Source organism: Plasmodium malariae (assembly GCF_900090045.1).
Source record: "Plasmodium malariae genome assembly, chromosome: 8".
NCBI classification, from domain to species: domain Eukaryota; phylum Apicomplexa; class Aconoidasida; order Haemosporida; family Plasmodiidae; genus Plasmodium; species Plasmodium malariae.
The window spans coordinates 2,481,769-2,505,375 of NC_041782.1; the positions used below are offsets into that span (position 1 = coordinate 2,481,769).

General features: G+C 19.3%; 1 protein-coding gene and 4 pseudogenes across 1 annotated transcript, besides 4 other annotated features; 3 read left to right on the forward strand and 2 right to left on the reverse strand.

The window, feature by feature from the left end:
* Positions 1–839: 839 nt before the first annotated feature.
* PmUG01_08058700 (Plasmodium exported protein, unknown function) lies at positions 840–1,755 on the reverse strand (the record flags this gene model as incomplete). The annotated part of the gene is made up of 2 exons (XM_029004753.1): positions 840–1,535; positions 1,669–1,755. 2 exons carry the CDS (start codon positions 1,753–1,755, stop codon positions 840–842), a joined length of 783 nt encoding a protein of 260 aa, XP_028861411.1.
* Positions 1,756–5,994: 4,239 nt separating this feature from the next.
* PmUG01_08058800 lies at positions 5,995–8,400 on the reverse strand (annotated as a pseudogene).
* Positions 5,995–8,400: a sequence feature (STP1 protein, pseudogene).
* Positions 8,401–10,789: 2,389 nt separating this feature from the next.
* PmUG01_08058850 lies at positions 10,790–11,666 on the forward strand (annotated as a pseudogene).
* Positions 10,790–11,666: a sequence feature (Plasmodium exported protein, unknown function, pseudogene).
* Positions 11,667–18,089: 6,423 nt separating this feature from the next.
* On the forward strand, positions 18,090–19,058 carry PmUG01_08058900 (annotated as a pseudogene).
* Positions 18,090–19,058: a sequence feature (fam-l protein, pseudogene).
* Positions 19,059–21,969: 2,911 nt separating this feature from the next.
* On the forward strand, positions 21,970–22,770 carry PmUG01_08059000 (annotated as a pseudogene).
* Positions 21,970–22,770: a sequence feature (Plasmodium exported protein, unknown function, pseudogene).
* Positions 22,771–23,607: the final 837 nt, after the last annotated feature.

Below are 23,607 nucleotides of genomic sequence, written 5' to 3' on the forward strand. Positions count from 1 at the left end.
ATACAATAAATATAAAAGGAAAAAGAAAAAAAAATTAGTTCAATTAACAATGGATAATAAATAAACGTGAAATAATGTATTTGTTTATAATATAATTTATGTAATTCCTTGCTATATCATTTGTTCCTTTAGCAATATACGTCATATGAAAACATTAAAATGTTCACACAACGTATATTTCTGTTGAGTTATATGGTGTATGAATTTAATATTTATATTTAATTAAAATACTCTATTGTCGGATGTACTGGTTTTCTCAATAAAATTATTCTAATTTATATTTAACATACATTTAAACATGTTCACAAAATACAATCATGTAAAGAGTTCAATTATAGGACACAATAGTTTTATATATTTAAAAATTTACATAAAATACTGAAATAAAAAGGAATTTTTGAGAATCAATCAAATAAACTACGAACTCAATAAAATAAATAATAAAAAAGTAACTTTCGGGAAATAATAAATACAAAGATTATTAGTGCTTCTTCTAAATAAATACACATATATCTATATATTAAAAAAATAAAAAATTTTAAAATGTATAATTTTTTATATTAGATTTACAAAATTAAATATATAAATAAGAAATAAAAACATAAAATTGCTCTTTAGATTATGGAAAATATGCATATTAATATACGAACATTTTATAAAAAAGTTAAAACGAATATAATTTATATATCACATACAAAATACGGGTTTCTATATATATTTAAGAATATATATAGAATTTCATATATACAATAATAACATCATTCAATTTAAAATTTTATAAGAATAATTCCTTAATATTATCATAATCGGTGTTCAGAAAAAAATTTGTAATTATTTTATTAGTTAGGATTAAATATCTTTACTTTTTTTAATATTTTATAGGAAACATAAATTACTGTTGAAAAAAATACAAGATATAATACTATATTCGTATGTGCTCCAAAAGGATTAACCAAAATCTTAGTCATTGTAATACTAGCTATTATAAGTGGGGCACATACATTAAGGACATTTTTATAACTTATCTTTCTTGTATAACCATACTTGTTTGGCTTTTTAAGTATAGAATCTGCTAACTTTTCTATTTCTTTTTCGTATTTTTTATCTAACTTCTTTAAAAAATTACTTATCTTTGGTAATGTATATGTATTTTCTAATTTATATTTTTTCATTCGTCGAGGTTCTTCTTTTACTTCTTTATGATATATTTTATGATAATCATCAGATATTAATGAATTATAAGAATCTTCAAAATTATCCTTAAATTTTAATGAATTAGATGGCTTTTTAACTTTTTTATCATACTTTCTATTTTTAAACTGTTCTTTTTTTTCATTATTTTGTAATAAGGTATTTAATCTATTTCCAAAATGATATTCATCTTCATCTACAATTTTCATTGCCTTTTCTTTTAAGGTATCGTATCTTTTTTGCCATTGTACATCTGCTTCTCCATATAATAACCTTTTTACCTTTACATTTGATGTTTTATTTAAGATGATTTGCATATTCCATGATTTTACTGATGTACATAACTACAAATTCGGAGAAAATTTTATTATTTAAAAAAAAATAAGTATTTCAATAAAAATACAATATTAATTTTAACATGAAAATTTAATATTACGAAAGGTGTATAAAAATTATTGAATATAATAATTATGGTACCTCATAGGAATTCTGGAAAATCCATATTAAAATGGTGAATGAGAAAATTTTAATGAAATAGAAGAATTTATTTGGGTATACCATCATGTCGAATTTAATTATTGGTTCTAAAATTTTCGTTTTAATAGAATATTAAAAAAATATTTTTTTCAATAATATAAAATAGAAAAAAGTATATTATAAAATTTCTTAAATTCGTACTTGTTTAAATATATTTTTAACATATATTCAAGTGTAAAATGGGAAAAAATGGATTAAATAAAAATCTTATAATAGTTGTGTAAAAAATATTAACAATTTAAATTATTATAAAGAATAGGTTTTAAAAAAACGTTAAAATACATATAAATATTTTATTGTAACAATTATAACTATTTAATCTGTAAAAAATTGATTTAAAGAAATTCATATTTTTTATGTATATTATATATCCATAATAATTAAATTATTTTGTTCATTTCGATAAGGAATGGAATAAAAAGCTATAAATCTACACTATATAGAATTTATGAAACTTGGATTTTGAGAAAAAATATTTCATAATTTTTTGTACTTTTAAAATAGTTAATCCTTTTAAGTTACCTAAGGTTTTTTAACGTACCAAATTTAAAAAAAAAACATAAGTAAAATAATTAGAAGTGCAACATTTTTCTATAAAATAATATGATGATAAAATATTATATAATTAAATCTTCATTAAACGTACATACATCTATATATATATATAACATATATTTAAATCCAATATGTGCTTAAAAGCCTATGAACAAGATATAGTATGTGGTATTTTTAATTGAGGGTTCCTACTACTATATTATGCTAAAATAAAATGTTACATTTTTTTTGAACTTCAAAATGATATTTTTTTTATGTGACTGTGGTATTATGCGAACTTACTACTAATACAAAAATTAAAATTTTGAAGTGCAAATTTAAAAAAAAATTTTTTTTTTTTAATTTAAATTAGAATATATAATTTAAAAAAATATATATTAATAATAAATAATAAATTTATTTTAAAAATATTATAAGGAATTATTATGCATTCATAATTGACAGATTTATGATATTTTAACATTTGATCCTTATCTATTTTACACATGTAATAATTAAAAAAAATAATTATAACAATGTACTACAATGGATTCTCTAAAATATATTTAAAATATATTTTAATAATCCTATCAACATTAAGAACTAAAAGGATGAAGCAGCATTAAATGCATGAAAGAATATAAATGTTAAAATTATGAACTTTATTTTTACAAAAATATTTTAAAACTAATATTTTTTTTGACAATTTTTCCTCGTACTATAATTTAACTATATTTTCTGAAATAATATTTTGAATATTATTCTTATTTATAATATTTTTTTGTCATAAAAAGGAATTAATAATGAATATGTTAAATTAAATTATACTAATCCATTGAGATTATAATAATAATACATGACTATATTTATGTTGTTAATTTTTATATATATATAAAAGTACACTGTAAAAAAATTTTTTCTTTTTATTTAGATGATTAATCATGTTTAATTTGATATTTATAAAGTACTTTCCCAATTTCATTATTTATATTTATCAAATATATAAATACTGTTACGTTCATAATAATATATTTTTTTGTGTGTAAAAAATTAACGATGTGAATCTAAAATTTTAGTGGAAATATTATTCATATGTAAATGTCAATAATAAAGCCTTCATAATATTTTTATTTACAAATGTATGAATATTTGAGACCATCCTTAAAAAGTGCTAGTTTGTTTTTTTTATGAATAAAGATTTTCTATTTTTTAAAAACAACATAATTGATTGGTATGAAAAAAAATTTTCAGTGAAGTTTTCGCACGACAAGGTTGTTGATTTTTTAAAACACATTTATATATTTTAATTTGTGTAATATTTATTGGCAATTTATTGTACACTTTTCTAATGCTAAATAATGAGTCTTAAAGTATGTTGTAATTCAGTGGTTCTAAACTTAAGTCTATTATAATTAGTCGACGTTAACGAAACAAGGCATAAGAAAGTTATCTTATTCATAAATTTTATAAATAAAATATGAATTACTACATTGAATTAAATTCTGAAAAATTTTTTAAATTAATGCTAATTTTTATTCGTTATAAATTTTTAATATAAAATTTAGTAATAATTTAGTTAATATTCAAAAGACACCGTTTGTGATTAATATTTATATGGAATCATCTTAAAAAAGATAAAATAGAAAAAAAATATACAACGGTAATATGAAAACTTTGTATTTATATATTATTACTTATGAAGTGTTGAAATGAATGTATGGAGAAACTTTATTTTCATAAATGTTTAAACGTTCTTATAAGACATTTTATAATTACTATATAAATGAATAAATAATACAAATAGTTACATCTTGTCTATTGTTTGTTCATTTATAATTACATATATTAATTATAACATACTGTTAATATAAATAACCTTTATATATGAACAATTTACATTTATTATAAATATATTACACATAAAATGAAATTACGGGGCATTCTGAATTCAAGTTATTTATATAATATATATCTAAAAAAAAAAAAAGATGCAATTGATTATATAAATAAAACAAATGTAAGAGACAAGGCGAAGGACTCCTAAAATTTTGCTTTATTTTTTTATCGTTAAGTTGATGTAATATTTTGGTCTAAATTCATTTAATAAAATATTTGATAGACATTACATTTATGTTTTATCAAATCTTCTGCTTAATGAAAATGATCATTTATAAAAGGTAATTTCCGAATATTTTTTCTTTTTCTCCATTCTATTATATTATATTACGGAAATATATAAAATTAAATAAAACTAGAGAAAAGGAAAAGGAAAAAAGTTAATTGTACGTTTTGTAGCTTTAATAATAATTTATAAGAAAAATAAATAATAAAATATGAAGTTTCAATATACCTCTGTTTTAATTCTTTTCTTGAATGTTTTAACACTTCATATTTTATTACAGAAAGGTAGTAACATATATGAATAAATATTCTATTTTTCTCTTATAGACTTTACGATTAATGAAAGCATTATATTTATACACATACATTTATACTTACATTTATAAATATTTAGTTATACACATTAAATCTATATCATTTTGTATAATTCTATTTTAGAATTAATTTAGGAGTCATAATCATTTTTACTAAATACGGTAAAATATTTTAATCTGTCATTTTAGGTAACAGCTTATCTTAGATTCGTAACAAAGTGAAAAAACGCAATGATGACATATCTATGTTTTTTTCTTTTTTTTTTCTATGAATATAAAGTTCCTAAATTAAGGATTATACCACTCTGATATTAATTATGTGTGTAATAATTTTGCATTATAAATTTATTTATTATTTGTATATTTTACATTATAACTTAATAATCGAAGAATAATTTATATCATATGTGTTAAATTATATTTTAAGTTTATATCAACTTCTTTAATATTTGTATTATATTAAACCTACAAGTAATTGTTATTCAACTTTAAATTCAACTTAATACCTCAATGTCAAAGCAAAATAAATTATGAAAAAGCGTAAAGTTTTTTTTTTTTTGCCTGTGTTGGATTAAAGTTGTTATTGCTAAATATAAAAAATAAACTTCAACACAATATTATATTCTTATAAATTAGTAATATTTCAATTTTTAATTAAATAAAAAATGTTTAAACAAAATATTTATTTAAATACGTTAAAATATTATTAATAAATAATATATATATATATATATATATATATATATATATATATATATATATATATATTATATATATAAATAAATTAAAAGCAATTTTATGATGGGTACTAATCCACGATATTGGAATAACTATTGTGGAAATATAGTACTTAATACCATATTATGGAATAATTTAACATGCATTATATACAAATATAATATATATTTTAAAAATTTAAGTTATAAATTCATCATTTTTTATAATTTCAAAAAAAAAAGAAAATTAATTATTAAGGAGTAAAAGAAATAATCCTTAAATTTTCCACGAATATATTAATGTATAATATATAAAAAATAATTTTTTTTTATACTTATACCTTATCTTCTGACTATTTTTATTGAATGTAGTATTAATATAAGTCTCTTGTGGGTTTTTTAACAGAAAAACGGTAAAATAATCATATATAAATGGAATATTTTTTAAATAAATTTATTTTATTCATAACACACTCATTTTCTTATTTATGTTACTAATTACTGCACATTTTTGTTTTTCTTTGTTCTATTCCGGGCTTAAAATTTAAAAAATATATTTCATAGGTATCACCTGATTTCAACTAAATATGATCAGAATATATTTTTTTGAATGTGTGCTTATGAATTTCTAGGAAATATGTTTCTACTATTTCAATGGATTTGTCTATTATTCCATTATTATGTATATATTTTACATACGCATAATCTTCTCTTATCCATTCATCTATCTTTTTTTTAAAATTGTCTTCCCCAGTATAATGATAAATTTCCCTATTTATTATATTTTTTAAATTGCCGTTAATTTCACTTATATTTTCTGCAATTTTTGGTTTGTTATCTACATATTCTTCTGTCTTGCATTCATTCATGGAACTATCCAAATATGCTTCACTATATTCTATGCACTCCTTTGTTTTGCATTCTTCTATTAGAATCATAATATGTATACACAGTTTTTCTAGTAACTTTTTCTTCCGACGTTTATATAATTCTTCATAAGTCACCTTATGCCCCAGTTCTTCCGTATTTATGAGTGATGCTTCATTTGTAGTTTCTTAATTTCTAAATATATCTGATACATTATGGAGTTCATTGGTCAGTGCCTGAAACTAATTCTGTTCAATATATTCTTTCAAAATCATGCCCTTTTTTGATGTTCACTGTTATCATACATCTTTTTCTCTTTCTAAGAATGGAACGTATTTATTTTCATTTGAATGTTTTATTTTTAATTCTTTAGTTTTTATTAAGTAATCATGCTCTTTTTTCCATTCATTTTCAAATTATTAAATCAATTTAATTTTTTGAATTTTTCGGGATTTCTATATTTTTCTGTTCATTTATTCCATAAAATTTTTTATTTATCGTTATTATTACAACTCACAATATTTTGTATAATATCATCATTTGTCACATTAGGATAGTTTCTATATTCTTTTTCTATGAAAATCTCTAAGAATATTGCTAAAAATTCTCCATTGTTGAATGTGTATTCTTTATTTCTATATTTTTCGTGTACTTCCATATATACTTCTTTAATAGATTGTATGTCCTTTTATTTATTTGTGGAATTTATATTTTAGTTCATGTTATGTTCATGTATTTATATATTTTTTATAATTTCTTCGTCATCATATATTGGATGTTCCAATTTAACTTGTGTTAAAGATTTACCTCTACTGGCAGAAAGGGAAGGTACTAGTATTCTCAGTAATTTCACTTTACTTTTTTTCATCTTTTTTTTTTCTTTAACATTCCTACAAATGCGTACTACAACATAAAAAAGGGAGATTTATAAAATAAATTTTTACAGTAAGCAAATGTTTATTACATTTTTAATATATAAGTTTTTTTTTACTTTAATAAAAATGGAAAATACTATTATAACTAGAAAGCTTATTAAAAAAGATGACGAGTATTTAACACATGGTTTTCCTTCTGGATATTGAACTGCATTTTGAATATATATATTATTTAGGATAATTATTTAAAATATAAAAATATAAGTAGAATTAAGGGTACCTGCATATTTAGAGGGTAAAAGCGAAACAGTTTAATGTATAGTAGGAGATGGTCCCTAAGGAGTTGATAATATAATTTCAGAAACCATGGATACTACTACGTATTGATTAATATTAGTAACTAGCGAAGTATCACGGGGAATTATTGTACCTTGAGAGTTAATACCCTGAGAAATTTGTGAATTTGAATCTTCTTTAGCTTCGGTAACATCGGTTGAACTAGCTACAGATGGCGGTGTTAAAGCTTCAGGTAACGATGTAATTTGGAGTTGAGTTTGAAGTTTGTTTTCAATTTTCGTTTTACGTTCATTTTACTGCTTTGTTTGAATTTGCTCTTTGAGTCTAATTTGGATGTCTTTGTTTTCATAATCTTGAGATTTGGATGAACCTCTAAATGTATTTTAACCTTCTTACTGTGATCTTATATATGTTCCTTGACGTACAGGTTGGATAGATGTAAATGTATGCGATGATAAGCTTGAGGAAGTTTTTTAGATGTTTTAGGATCCAGTAGATTGAACATTGATACTAGTATGTTTTTTTTTTGGTGATAATTTTCTAAGATGTTTTTCTTTTTCTCAAAATATTTCTTTCTATCCATAGTCCAAGCATTATATTTGTTACATTTAGTTAAACGTATGTGATCACACATATCTGTATTTCTCTTTGTTAACTTATTTATATGACATATATGTCTTTTTTTTATATCGCAGAAATCTTTTTCCTCATATTTTAATTTCTAAATATCTATATTTTTTTATTCTGTAATTATAGAACATTTTCCATAATTATTGAGACTTTTATAATAAGATTCTATCCATGCCTCTATTGTTCTTTCCTAGGTTTTGTTATCGTAATATGATAATGAAGTTTTATACTTTATTAAATAATTAGCTACATTTAGTCTTTTTTAAATTTTTCTTTATCATCCTCAATAATTAAGGAACTATTTTTCTTTATTATGTGCTATGTTATCCTTATAAAATGTTGGTCATTAGAATTACTGAAATAGTTGAAATCTCGAACAGTGGAATGATTGATTCACGAGAATTATTTAGAAGTATTTAATCATTAATTTTTACATTGTATTATCATTTTATTTTATCATATATAAGTAATGGCTGCATAAATGTAATTATTAAAAAATTAAGAATATTACAGATGAATAACATTTTCCCACAATGACTCTATATATATACTGTAGATAATTGTAAATAACAATGTAAAGGAAAAATAAAAACTTATATTATTTAACAATAGAATAATTTTAATATTGATAAACAGTAATTATAAAATTACCAACCACAGAATAATATGAAAAATGTGATATAATTGAATACATTAATATTTATTTTTTGTGCTTCTCATATTTTTTTATTTTAAATAAATATATAACAACTGGGGATTTATCTTAATTATAGTTTGAACTTAAATCATAGTTAAGTTTATGCTTTTACATAAAATTCACATTCCATTTATAAAGTAAAAGCTAAATAAATGACTATAATAAATTACATATAAGTAATATTAATATGTCACAGTAATATTATAGTATAAAGTTATCATTAATATATGTATTGCGTATATTCGTTTTTTTTCTTAGTACAAATACATACATATATATATTACTAGCTTTATTAATATAAAGTTTCTTTTTAATATTTTGTCTTTCCAAAAATAAATAATCTGTAAATCAAATAATTAATATTATTGTTAGTTTGTCTCATATTTATTTTCATACTTTTGTTATTTTAGATATACAAAGTTACAATAATATATTTATTTCGTTAATATTTTTTTTTTATATTTACTATGCCTATAGAGAGGACAATTATACATATATATATATATATGTATTGTATTAAATTGATCCTGTATATAAGGAAAGTATATTTCATTAAGGTCTACTTAAGACACTTAATATTATATATATATCAATTACCTAAAAATTAATTATTCACGATCTATATAATACCACTGAATAATGTTTAAATAGTTAAATTTATTATATAAAAATATATATATTTATATATTTGATTTTTTTTATATCTATATTAGCACCTTTAAATATGCGTGATTTCATTTGTAATAATTCTTAATAAAATGAAAAATTATATATATTAATGAGAACATATTTGTCTAATTCAAAATATGAGAAATTGTTAGTATATATTTATACAAAAATTACTTATACAATTTATATTAAAAGAAGTAAAATAAATTATAACTTTGTAATAAAAAATAATAATATCATAATTTCATGTATAATTAATAATATACTATATTAAATAATACAATGATTATTGAAGTCTCATAATTATTTTTCTGTAATTATATGTAGATATATTAGAATAAATAAAAAATTTGTTATTTATTTTTCGGTTTGTTCTACATTTGATAAATATGTGATAATGTGTTTTTAACAATATAAATAAATGTTATTTTACGGTAAAAAAAGACAAAAGTATAAATATTATTTTAGAAATACTTTTTAGGACAATATTTGGAGCATTAAATTACGAATCAATTTATATATATTAACAACAACATAGATTATTCTATTATAATGTAAATATATTAATTCTAATCTAATATATAATTTGCAATAGAGAGAAAAGAGATAAATAATGATGAGAAATTAATATATATATATATATATATACATTAATTGGTATTAAATTTTTGTTCATAAATACTTCACATAAAAAATTAATTCCCTATAATTATATTTAATCAGCCTATTATATGAAGAAATTATACACCCAATTTTTTTTTTTTTTAATTTTACATTTATTCATTTATTTACACCCGTTTATCTACTATTTGTTTTATTTTTTTTAATCCCTTAAGTACTATCAAGCTTTTTTTAAAAATATTTTTCTTCATAATAATATGGGAAGAATTTATATTTAAATACTTTATCATTTTTTTAATATATTTTATACTTAAATGGTTTATTTGAATATATAAGTTACATATATGATGAATGTAATGTAAATTGTACTTACAATTGTAGGAGAATATGTGGAAACTTAAAATAAATTATGATTTTCTCAAATATTGTAAGCATATAGAAAGTATCGTATTAAATTACTTTTCAAATAAATATATTATAATAATTGTCTTTTTCCTTTTTATTAATAACTCTATTTTAAAATTATACAAAATCAAATTTAGAGTTATGTAGTATCTGTAAAATTTAATGTGAGCTATATATATATATAATATATTTTTGACAGTTAATATTAATACATAAAACATAATAATGTAAACATTTGATTTTATTGTTTGCAGTATATAATATATAGTTTATATTTTTGTTAGTCAATACATAATAACTTTAAGAAAGTATACAATGAAAGAAAATAATAAATCTGTCATTTTTATTAAAATCCTTGCATTAATATTTTTAATTTGGATATGCATTTGTAATTATAATGAGGTATTATTATGATGTTTCCTGTTTTCTTTTTCATCTCTATTTTGTTCTTTTTTTTTTGTTGTTGTGTAATGTATTATTTTTTAAAAAATACTCTGCAATTATGGAAATATATATCCCTGTAGAAAATAAATGTTTACTTTTTTTTTTTTTTAGTTTTACTCTTATAAATCACTAGATGATAAATATGTTCTACGTGGAAATATATCTATAATATCTAATAGACTTTTATCAGAGAATTCTTTTTATGTAAAATCAAAGGAAGAAATATCAGATAATGGATAAAACACTAAATTATTAGATGAAGCAGATATATCTAAGAATGACAAAGACAATGGTTTAGAGAGAAAAGAATTAAAAGAGAACTAATTACAGAAGAAAAGAATAAAAGAACTAAGAAAAAAAGTCTACTTTAATTATTAAAATATATACATTTTTTGAAAAAAAAATATTCATCCTGTTAGATTCTGATAAAATTAAGGATATTATGAAATTTAATAAGTCTGGGAATAAAAAGATAACTTTAGCAGTTGTCTCACTCATTATAGTTTTATTTATACAATTAGTACTTTCGATGTTAACTGCTGTTTCTTTTGGTTATCAATTTGTTATTGGAGTTTTTCTTGTATTTCTTATAGTATATTCATTATTGTTCTTATCTGTGGCCGTCTTCACTATATCTGGTATTATTTATGCTTTGTTAAAAATTGTAAAATATAAAATAATAAAATCAAATAATACTAATATTTGTTATAAATATTTGATTAATTTTGTAAGTAAACCTTTTGATATGGAATAAGGAAATATATTTTTTCCGTACAAAAATTATGTACAAAATGTAATTTACCTACAATTAAATAAAATATATAATTAAATCTACATATGCACAACTATTCTGATATAAAATATAAAAATATGTATTCATGATTTTTGGTTAATTTGTTAGTTTATTTCTTTAAATATGTATTTCATTGAAAAATTTAAATATAATTAAATATTTTGACATAATATATATATTTTATATAAAGTATATCTATGTTCCCTATTATTGATATAAAAAGATGTATTTAGTATTATTTCGTTAAATTTGTTACAAAATTCATGTTACGTTAAAAAGTTTACACAACTGTTTTTCTTTTTTTTTTTTTACGTTTTTTTATTTTTAAATAGTCATTTCTTTACCCAATAAAAAAAAAAATTATGTTTAATTTGTTTTAAATTAATCGTGAATGTCTTTTTTTTGTAGATAATTAAAAGAAAATAACTTATTTTATTTTTTCTGTTTTGGCAAAGAGGAAATTTAACTAATATTTATTATGAATTGTATTATGATAAATTTATTAAATCAATTATTTCTACAATAACGTGTTTGATATATATTTAAGCTTTTCATACTTTTATATGGAAATTATAAATGTGTAATAAAATAGTATTCTTTATAAAGATGAATTATTTATAATTCATTGTTAATTTGTAGAATTATAAATACTTCTAATTAAATGAAGATGCCATAAATATAATATTTTACATAGTTAAATGTGCTTTAATTAAATTTTTTTAAAAATTATTTAATTAAATATTATAAAGAAAAGTTGTAAATATTTATTATACTATTATTTTTTTTATTTTATACCAAGTGAGATTACTGATAAACTTCCTTTAATATATTATAAATAGTTACTACATACATTTAATTATTTTTGTTTTTTAATAACATTAATTTTCTAAAAATAAATTATTCTACAGAAACATCCAATTATCAATGGAAGCGATAAAAATGAGTAAATTTTTATGACACAATCGCATGAATACGTATAAATAAATATTTTTATGTTTATGTTATTATGTATATTTACCTACTTAAAACTTAGAAGTCATATTAAGTCTTAAAGGCATTAAGTAATATGTACAATTTAAGAACTGCGAATATTTCTATACTATTAATACTACTTTTATAATATAATAAAAAGTAACAAATATGAATAAGCATAATTTATGCTTTATTAACAGCAACTTCATTTATTTTTTATTAATTTAATTTGTTATAATAGGATTCAGTAACAGCATTATGGTATATTTTTAGTGTATTTAATTAAAAAAGAAAAAATCATTACAATTTACGTGCACGGTATATTCTGGTACATCAAATGATAATATTAGTATAATAAAATTTTTTTCCCTATAAATTCAAATAAAAGTGAAATTAATACCTATGATTTGTTTTATTTATTGGATTTATGGACACTGATAATACTATTTCTTGAAAATTAATATATATAAATTTCATTAATTATTCATGTAGTTGTCTATGAGCTGCAATGCGAGAAACTAGCACATGGATAATTATGCACTTGAAATTTCATAGTAACTATAAGAAAAATTTAAATAACATATATAAATTTATTTTGCTCAATTTTTATTTAATATTAAATATTACAATGTACATTTAAAATAATTAATTTTTTGATTATAATATATATTCAATATTGCAGTGTATTACAAATAAAATTTACACTTTGCAACTGACCAAATTCAATAATATATGAAACATTTTTAACCAGGAACAATATAAGCGATCATGGTTTCTATATATATTTATTCTTAATGGGATATAATGTATATATTCATAGAAAATTTATTGTAACATTTTGCTTTTTGTATGTTTACTTCATATCATGGATTTATTTATATACGGAAAATTATAAACTAATATGCATATATGAATAGAAATATGTCTTTTTTTTATTTTCTATTATACTATACACTTTAATATATTTTTTTTAAATATATATAGAAAAATATTTAAATTCAATATGTAGTTTATTTGTAGTTGGTAACTAGGTAGTTTATCAGTTTAAAATGAATATTATATACTTTAGTGACTTATATGAATATATATAAAGAAAGAGTATTTAAAAAAGTAAAATTAAAAAAAAATTTAAAAGCTTTTTGTGAAATTGTTAATATATAATATTCAACAAAACTAAGATGAAAATTGTGTAAATGAAAATCAAATAAAGTAATTTCATATTTTATACATGTTGTTCCCTCGAGTTGGAAATGTTTAATATACAATTTATCAGTTTCATTAAAATATATTTATATATCTCAATAATAAACTATTTGATATACTGTTATTCATGATTATTGTTATTTTTTATACGTTCTTATATAGTTCCAAATGATATACAATTCTTTATCTATTATAATAAGAAATCAATGAAAATATTTAATAAACCAAATGAACTTATTTTTTAAAAACATTGGTGCATTAATGTAATCCATAGAAATTATATATTAATTTAAAGCATTTTTAATTTTAATATAATATTGTATTTTTTTTTTTTTTTTAAAACCTAGTACTCATAAAAAAAAAAAAAAAAGGAACATAAATAAGGCTCAATAGGACGGGTATAAATTACTATAGTTTTAATTGACATTTACAATGTAATATTATATCTTGAAATAAAAATACTAAGAAAAAATCTGTTCCCTTTTTTATAATTATGAATTTTGTTTTTTTTTTTGAATTAATACTATTATTATTATTTAGTAGTCTTATGACTTAACTGAGGAACAATTATTAGTAATATATGTTCATTTAAATTTAAAAACTGATATAAACACAGGTGCATAAGTAGAATATGTACATTTAATTTTTTAAAATATTGTTGCATATAAATTCAAAAATTTCTATTTATTTTATTTAATAAATATATATTAAAAACGAATGGAATAATAAAATGAAAGTGAATCAATATATCATAATTTATTATTTAAATTATTACTTATAGCTCATTATAAATACTATATTTTTATTGAAGAGTAATATATTCTCCTTTAGATCCCCAATTTATTATTTATTTGTATTACTTTTATTATTAGGAAAATATTTTATATGATTTAACTTCATATAAAAAATATATTGAATAAAATGTAGGTGTCAGTAAAAATTATTTTATAAATAATGTGGTTAGAATGTTAAACGTGAAAGTGACGGTAATTTGAATTTTCCTTGTAAATATATTGTAAGAAATTTTAAGAAAATATTTGTGATAAATGTTGAAGAATGTACTGATTCTTATTTATATTTCAAATACTAGTTATATGAAGATATATCCAAACTTTCTAATAATGGAAATAACAAATATTTAATAGAAGTTATTGATATTAAAATAAAAATATTAGAGAATTTTAATTGCATTAAATATTGTGAATGTACTTTTTATACGATGATGAAGGTAATTATTTTTATTATTGATCGAGTGTAAATCATTTGTATAATTATTTTAAATTATATACTTCTACTAAGAGTAAATTTTATTCTGATAGTTGAAATAATGAACAAATTAATGAATACTTTACAGACGTTAATGAAATATATAAAAAGTATATAAGAAAAGAGAACTATTTTTAGAGATGGTGAAATTTTGAGAAATATTTCAATTTCAATATTAACTTTTGCCAAAAGTAATAGTTATCTAAGTTGAATAATATTGTTAATGAAGAAATCTAAAATAATTCAGAAAACGACGAAGATAAATTGGGGAAAGTGTTGTAATCTGAGTACTCTAAATCAGATATCATGAGTTAATTTTTTTTTTGTGTTCATAAATTTCTGGTGGGAGGTAAGTATCATGTATTATGTCTTCCATAGTTAAGGAAGTTTCTAATAATGTATGTTCGTCTATGGGAAAAAGAAATAAAAAAAAAGGAATAATAGAATGTAGGAATCGGTAAATGTAATATGAGAAAAAGTAGAAAAATTAGATATAAAATTTCAAATATATAATGAAGAATTAATTTAAGAATTTTTAAAACTTTTAATTAATTAGAATATGAAAATCTCATATATTTCTTCAAAGAACTTTTTTTAAAATTTCCATTAGCAGAATGCTATGACTATTAATAAGAGCCATATATATATGGTGTAAAAATGAGTAATTTAATTTTAGGGAAATCTGAAGTTTATAAGAAAGATTAAAATTGAATTAGGTGATAAAATGTAAAAATTTAAGAATTTAATAACCAATTATAATTTATAAGGTTTTATTAACTTTGATTTTTTCGATAGTTCATTAAAATGAGACAATGTTATTAAGCGCGCTTGTGGTTTAGCAAACCAAGAAATTACAGTTAAACCAAATGATACTATATTAAATGCACATTTCATACCTAAATATATTTTTATACGAATTTATTTGCTAATTGCTGTAGCAGTTGGACATATATTTTTCGTTTTTCCTTGTTTATAGTGTGAATGAAATATACATTTTAATATATAAATTCCTTGTGTTATTATATAGAGTGTGTTTTTGTGAATAAATTATAAATACAGAATAAATATATATGTTATATATTTTTAATATTTGTATTATGATACTCCTTTGGGATCGGTATTAAGTTTGAAATTATTAAGGAAAAAAAAAAAAATAAAAGTACAGTTGTGGTAAGTAATGATTATCGAAGAATACGTTAGAATATTATTAGTTATATTCGAAAAGGACATTATAATGTTGTCCTTATCGTTTTGAACGATATTCCCTTATTCAGTGTCCGATATAGTGTCAGCTAATTCGGAACAATTGTATTAAGGATAATAAAAATCATTATATATTTTTATTTTTATATAATAACAAATAAATAAAAAGTTAAAAGGGTATTACATTAGATAATATAAAGTATTTTTTCAACATTTATAAAATTATAGTTCGTTTTGTTTATTTTGGAGTAATACTTTTTGTGAATTTTGTAATTATTAATTTTTTCTTTTATTAAAGTAATTGCTTTTTTGTGCGGTACTATTTGTTTTTTATGTTTTTTGGAATATATATGATTATAAAATAAAATTGCATTAAATTAGTATGTACAATTACGAATTATGTTTAATATTTAATTACATTTATTTATTGTATTTTATCATAAGGTATAGAAATATAAGGATTATTTATTTTTGTTATAGTATTTAACTAGAATACAGGTTTAGTTTTAAAGGTACTGATATTACGTTTAATGCTTATATTATTTGTAGGTACGTGTTAATATTAGTGTAATTCTAATTCTTAGTAGCTGTGCATATCCGGTTATTCAATTTAAGTATTACAATGATTGAGCAGTGAATAAAGGATACTTATATTTATTATATTATTGTTACATTTAAGTAATTGTTGATTTAATTATATTTTAAAATTATTACATAAATATTTAGAATAAAATAAAATTATAAACAAAATGTTGTGCTTCTTTTTTTTTTTGTTCTAAGAAAATTACGAAATATATTGTTTTGACATAGTAAATAAAATAATAACACTTTTAGTACGAGAATAACTATGTTTTTTATTATTATATTAATATTTATTCTTAATATATTTAAACAATTAAAAAAATAAAAAAAATTACGTCGAATAAATTGTAACTTTTTCATCATGGAATAATGCTATGAATTAATTTTAATTAACAATTTTAATTTTCATATTATATTTCAAAAATGAAAAATAAATCGTTATTTAATCTTAAAATATATGCTTGCTCATAGATCAAGTGGCATCTTGTAAATTCTACTTTTCAAATATATTTAGGTTATAAGAGAATACGAGTATTTTAGTTAGCATACAATATTTTAATAAATATTATGTTTTTCATTTATTATTACCATTATGATATCATTGTATTATATATTATATTTTTAAAAAATTATAATTAGCTTTTCCAAAATATTATATATGATTAGAGTTATTATATAGGTAAATATCATTAAAATTTTTTATTATTCCATAGATATATAGAAAAATGCTTTATCTCTTTTTTATATATTCTATATAAATTTGATATTTCTAAATATTAAGAAATCAAATATATTTTTTGTATTTTATTTTGAAAGGTATTAATGGAAACTTCATTTAATTACTATAATGTATTGAATAATTAAATTTTATATTTCCAACATTTATGAATACATGAATGAAAACCATTTTATTTTAATGAGAGATAGTTTTTTATAAATAAAATAAAGATAAAAATTATATAATATATTTTTCAAATTATTTTCCTTTGTTAGTATATAAAATACTTTATATATATTATATTGCATCGTTACTAAAAAATGATAAAAAATACTTTTCTTTTAATAAATTTAGAGTGCATTATCTTTATAATTATGTTATATTATTGTTAATTTTTTTCAAACCTACAATACATTACAATATTAGTAATCTATATGATGGAACAAAAAATTGAGTTAACAACTCTTATTAAAAAACTTACATTTGTGCTTGTAATTTGGATTTGTCACTTTTACATTGATGCGGTAAGTTAATATTATTTAACTATACTTGAATTTTTCTTATTTTTTTTGTTATTACTGTTATGATATAATGAAAATATATTTTTGCTTAAATTATAATAAATATTTGCTATCTTTTATTAGAGTTCGCTTAATCAATCTCGGTGTAAAAACTACAAGGTTGGTAAAAAATTATTTACAAGAAATTATAGATTATTATCAAAATATAAATAGAATAAAGATTTAAATGTTGTAAATTTAAAACAAGAGTTATCAAATATTGGAGAGCACGAAACAATAGATGTAATTTATAATGAGAGATGGAAAACAGATAAAAAGAAACAATTAAATGGATGTTCACCAAAGAATGCAGTAATGAATAAACGAGAACTTAAAAATAAAACTGATATATTTGAACGAAAAAAACATTCCAATTTAGAAAAAAAATTGTTCAAAGAACTAGAATTCTTAGATTTTCTTAAAAACAGAAGAACGATTAGTGATAAACTTTACAAAAAAGTAATATATAAAAAATGCGGTTTACGACTTGTTTTACCTTTGTTTTTGCTGTTGTTATTATTAAAAATATTCATAGTAGATTTGTCATTTACTTCTGTATCTAGTGATAAATGGTGGTTGGCGGAAATAACAGGGTTGGATACTTATAAAAGACAGTTGTCTCCTCCAGCATGGATGAATGACTATTTTAGTTGGATTACACAAACTATATTTGGGCTAATACAAAAATGCAGCGGCGCTTCAAAGTGTGTATTCGGGCATTTTATTCGCACTGTTATATATTTAATACCATTCATTATATTTATTGTCATGTTTATATCAGCAGTTTTTTATTATAATAAGAAAGTTAAAAAATATAAAAAAATTAAGTTCAGAAGGAGGTAAATGTATAATAAGTAATATGATTCTTTCTGTAAGGAATTCTTTAACAAGAAGTAATATATTTAGTGATATACTTAATAAATACACATATATTGCTTTGATTATATATATATATATATATATATATTCGTATACTTAGTCTTTTTGATGGGCAACAATTTAAAACCATGTTCTTCGTTCTTTTGTGAATTTTAATGTTTTAGAATTTTCGAATTAGTATTGTAAATTTTTTATTTAAGCTTATATAAATTTGTTAAAATATAATCATTTGGGTACATAAATAGATTTCTATAAAAAATAAATGTTTGTCTGTTAAAAAGGAATATATACTAGTAAATGAATATAATTTTATTCATGTGTTGTAATTTTCATTTTACTAGAATTTTTTACTTTATTTTTCACATCTTGATATTGTCTAATATTTTTATTTATTCAGATTTTTTGGACGTGTATTATTATTTTTAAATTAACGATAAATATGTTTCACTTGTACCGAATAAAGGAAAATGAATATTTTTGGTTGAATTGATATTTATATACTTATATTTTATTTTTTACTTAAAAACATTCTTAATATTTATTCTGTAAGTTATTTTCAAAAGAAATATAGAACAAAACATATTTATTGTTAAAAAACTCTTAAGGGACTTTTAGCTTTTTTTTGAACGGTATAAAGGATAAAATATAAATATATAATAAAAAAATATTTTTTAAAATTATGGTTTGCTTACAATTTTTTTCTAACTTAAGTATTCTAAGCCATTACGATTAATTGTATAATTAAAACCAATTATATTATTATTTATTCTAATTATAGTGATAATTAATTTTCTCAAAAATTAATTAATTATATATTACATTGAATATTGATAAATAAATATATTATAATTTGTTTTAACTTTTTATGTCCTTTAACGATTAAGTTAATGAATTAAATTTAAGAGAGTATTATCAGAAGATATGTACTTTTTTTTTTTTCTTTTTTTTTTGCATATTTCTAAATTTCTAAAAATGAGTTAAATGTGTAAGGATCTAAATTATCATTAAAAGTAATTTAAAAAAAAATATATTTTTTAGTATAATCCTATCATTTGTACGTATTTATTCGTAGATTATTTATGGTATTCTATAAATATATTATGTTTTAGTACAATTTTAAGGATATATAAAAATATATGCTTCTATATTAATAGTTCTTTATTCTTTCATTTTTGTAAGGCTTATTTTTTAAAAAAAGTATAAGTAAAAAAATAAAGAAAAAAATAATGTTTTTTTATATATAATACATAAATAGAGTTTTATATTTTGGATTATTGTTAATAAATAGCCGACATTTTTTTAATTTAATTATTATTTTAGTAACAGTTGCATGGAGTGTTTTATTAGATTTGTGGCAATTATACTGTTCCAAAAAATAGTAGGATATATACATCTATTATTAAATTTACATAATTGTTGATTTAATTATATTTTTAAATTATTACGTAAATATGTATAGTAAAGTATACTTGAAAATAAAAAATATTGTATCTTTATTCTTTATATAATTATGAAAATAAATCAATAAATATTTGTATTAAATGAAATGAAAAAATCAAAAAAGTTTAAGATAATTAAACATTCCCATGAATACTTGAGAATGTAATAGAAATTAATGTATTTATTTTTTTACGTTAAATGGAATTTATACGTAATTTTAATTTATTTAATAAAACAAGTAATATACTACGTATTTTACCATTTCTTATTTTTTAACTTATTTATCTGTAAAATAATTTAATTCATCAAAATAATTATTGACGAAATGGTCAAAGTACATAATATACACCATAAGAGTGTCATAATGGATGTTAAAATATACAAATGTAATGTTGTGGAATAAAATTATATGTACGTCAACTTTTGCAGCTTGATTTCATAATTCAAATAAATTATTTTAACTATAATATTTTTCTTTTTTTTTTTTTTAGTGCAATAATATTTTTTTTTTATAATAAATTTATATTTCATTTTATCTGTGTTAAAATGTACAGAAAGGAAAAATAATAGGATATAAAATAATTTTTTTATTTTTAAATATACTTACATAAAAACTTAAATTGTTTCTCTTTTACCTTAAAAAAATATTTTTTATTTGTATTAATTTATAAATAATAGTATAATATAAATTAATTCAAAAAGATTTTCATTCGAAAAATAACTAAGTCTTCCTTGTTTCAAAAGTTTTTTTATTTAATCCGTTTTTATATCTTAAATTTATATTGTTAATGATACTTTTGCATGTTCTAGTTATGTGCTAATGTATATACAATATAACAAAAAAGTATTTTCCGTAACTTCATATTCCATTACTATTATTTTTACTGTAATAATTAACAATTTATTTAACTAGAAAAGAAGCACTACAAAAAAACATTTATAAAATTAGAATTATTTTTTTGAAATGATATAAAAATTTGTAATTATATTGTAAATATGTATATTAGTATACGTTTTCTAGATGTTGTTCTTTTTTTTAAATGAAAAGAAAAATTTTGCAACCTAATAAATAATTTTTTTTTTTAATTTCATCTTAATAATTTTCTTCATATAATCATTTATTTTTTTAAAATTAAATTATAAAAAAAAAATTCTGCCTCTTTACTATTAAATATTTAATTTAAATATAATGAGAAATTATAATTTAGTTTTATTCTATTTTTTCTGTGACAATCTATATAGATATTATTCTAAATTTGAAAAATATTCTGTATTTCTAAAAAATAAATGAAGCAATTTTATAATAATTCATTTTGAAACATTTAAAATAAATTAACTAATTTAAAAATAATAATATGAATAGCCTCTTTTATTATTTTCAAAATTTTAAATTATAGTTATTATTTTTATTAGTTAATATATATTTACATTAAAAATGTATAGAATAAAAGAAAATTTCAATTCTACCATTCTCATTAATTTTTTTTTCTAATCTCTTTTATTTTTGTTATTCCGTTATAATAATAACACTGTATTATAATATTATTTCGTTCTTTCTTTTATTTTTTGTTGTTGAGTATATTATTTTTAAACTTAATACTTAGCTTGGAAATACATATCCTCGTAAATAATACGTATTTACTATTTTTTTTTTTAGAATAACTGCAATAAGTTATTGGAAAAAAAAAATAAGTTAGATCGAGCTTTAGATTTAACAACTAATTGAATGCTAGCACGTCATTCATTTAATGGAAAATGTAATGGGCGACACAAAAAATTATTAGATGAAAATTATATATCTGAATATGACATAGATACATTATCAGTAAACGAAGAATTAAAGGAAAGTTCATTAAATAGTGAAGAATGGGATGGAGTGGCTAAAAGTAATAAGTCTTCGTTATTTAATAGAATGGATGTATTTTGCGAAAAACAAATATTCAATTTTTTAGATTCCTTTTATCAATTAATGAATAAAAAAGTTAACAACTGGGATGAAAAAAGAACCATACGTATAGAGATTATAAAATTAGCACTTATTCCATTATCTTTATTAATGTTGAGTTTATTTATATTTTTAAAATTATGTTCTATATTTAAAGATCTCGCTTCTAATAGTAGTTCTGGAGAAGGAATTTTATTAGCTTTCACATTAGCAATGTTCTCATCCATTATATATGGTATTTTTTATGCATATAAAAAATATAAGAAATATAAAATGATAAAGAAAAAATAATTATAAAATTTGTAATAATTTTAGGGTTTTTTCTTAAGAAGAATTTTTAAATTATAAGAAATAGTTATGTATAGTATTCTTAAGAATATTTTGTTTACAGGAAGAATACATGCTATTACGTAATTTTTATAATACCATCTGAACATATACATCTGTTTTGATATAAAATATAAAAATATATGTTCTTAATTCTTAGTAAATTTGATTGCTTTATTCTATAAATTCGTATTTAAAATTTGTTTTCGTGCGTATTTTAATACAGTGATATAAAATATGTGTGAATTTATATTTTTTCTTGCAAAATATGTGTTCCATAAAATGCATTTAAAAATGTGTATATTTCATTATTTTATTAAATTTGTAGGATAATTCATATTTTATATTTGAAAGTACGCTTATTTTGTTCTCATTTCTTTTATTATTATACGGTAAAAAATATACTGTTTTGTTATACAATTAAAAAAAATGTATGATATGTTTTAAATCAATTGTAGTTGTCTTTTTTTGTTTGTAATATATGGAAAAAAGTGTAATAATTTGTTTTTATAAAAAGAAAATTTCATTATTATTTATTATAATTAATAGTATGTTAAATGAACTAAAATAAGTATACGATACAAAATAAATTGTTTTTCGTAAATGTTTAAATTTGTAAATGATTTATGTATTTGGAATTATATACTTATAATAGTATCATATTCTTTCTAAGAATCAATTATTTATAATTGATCCGTAATTTTGTGGATTATAGAAAATTGGAACTAAATAAGAAATAAACACCTTATGTGCACTGTATACTTAAAATGTACTTTTAATTTAATTTATTATAATTAATTA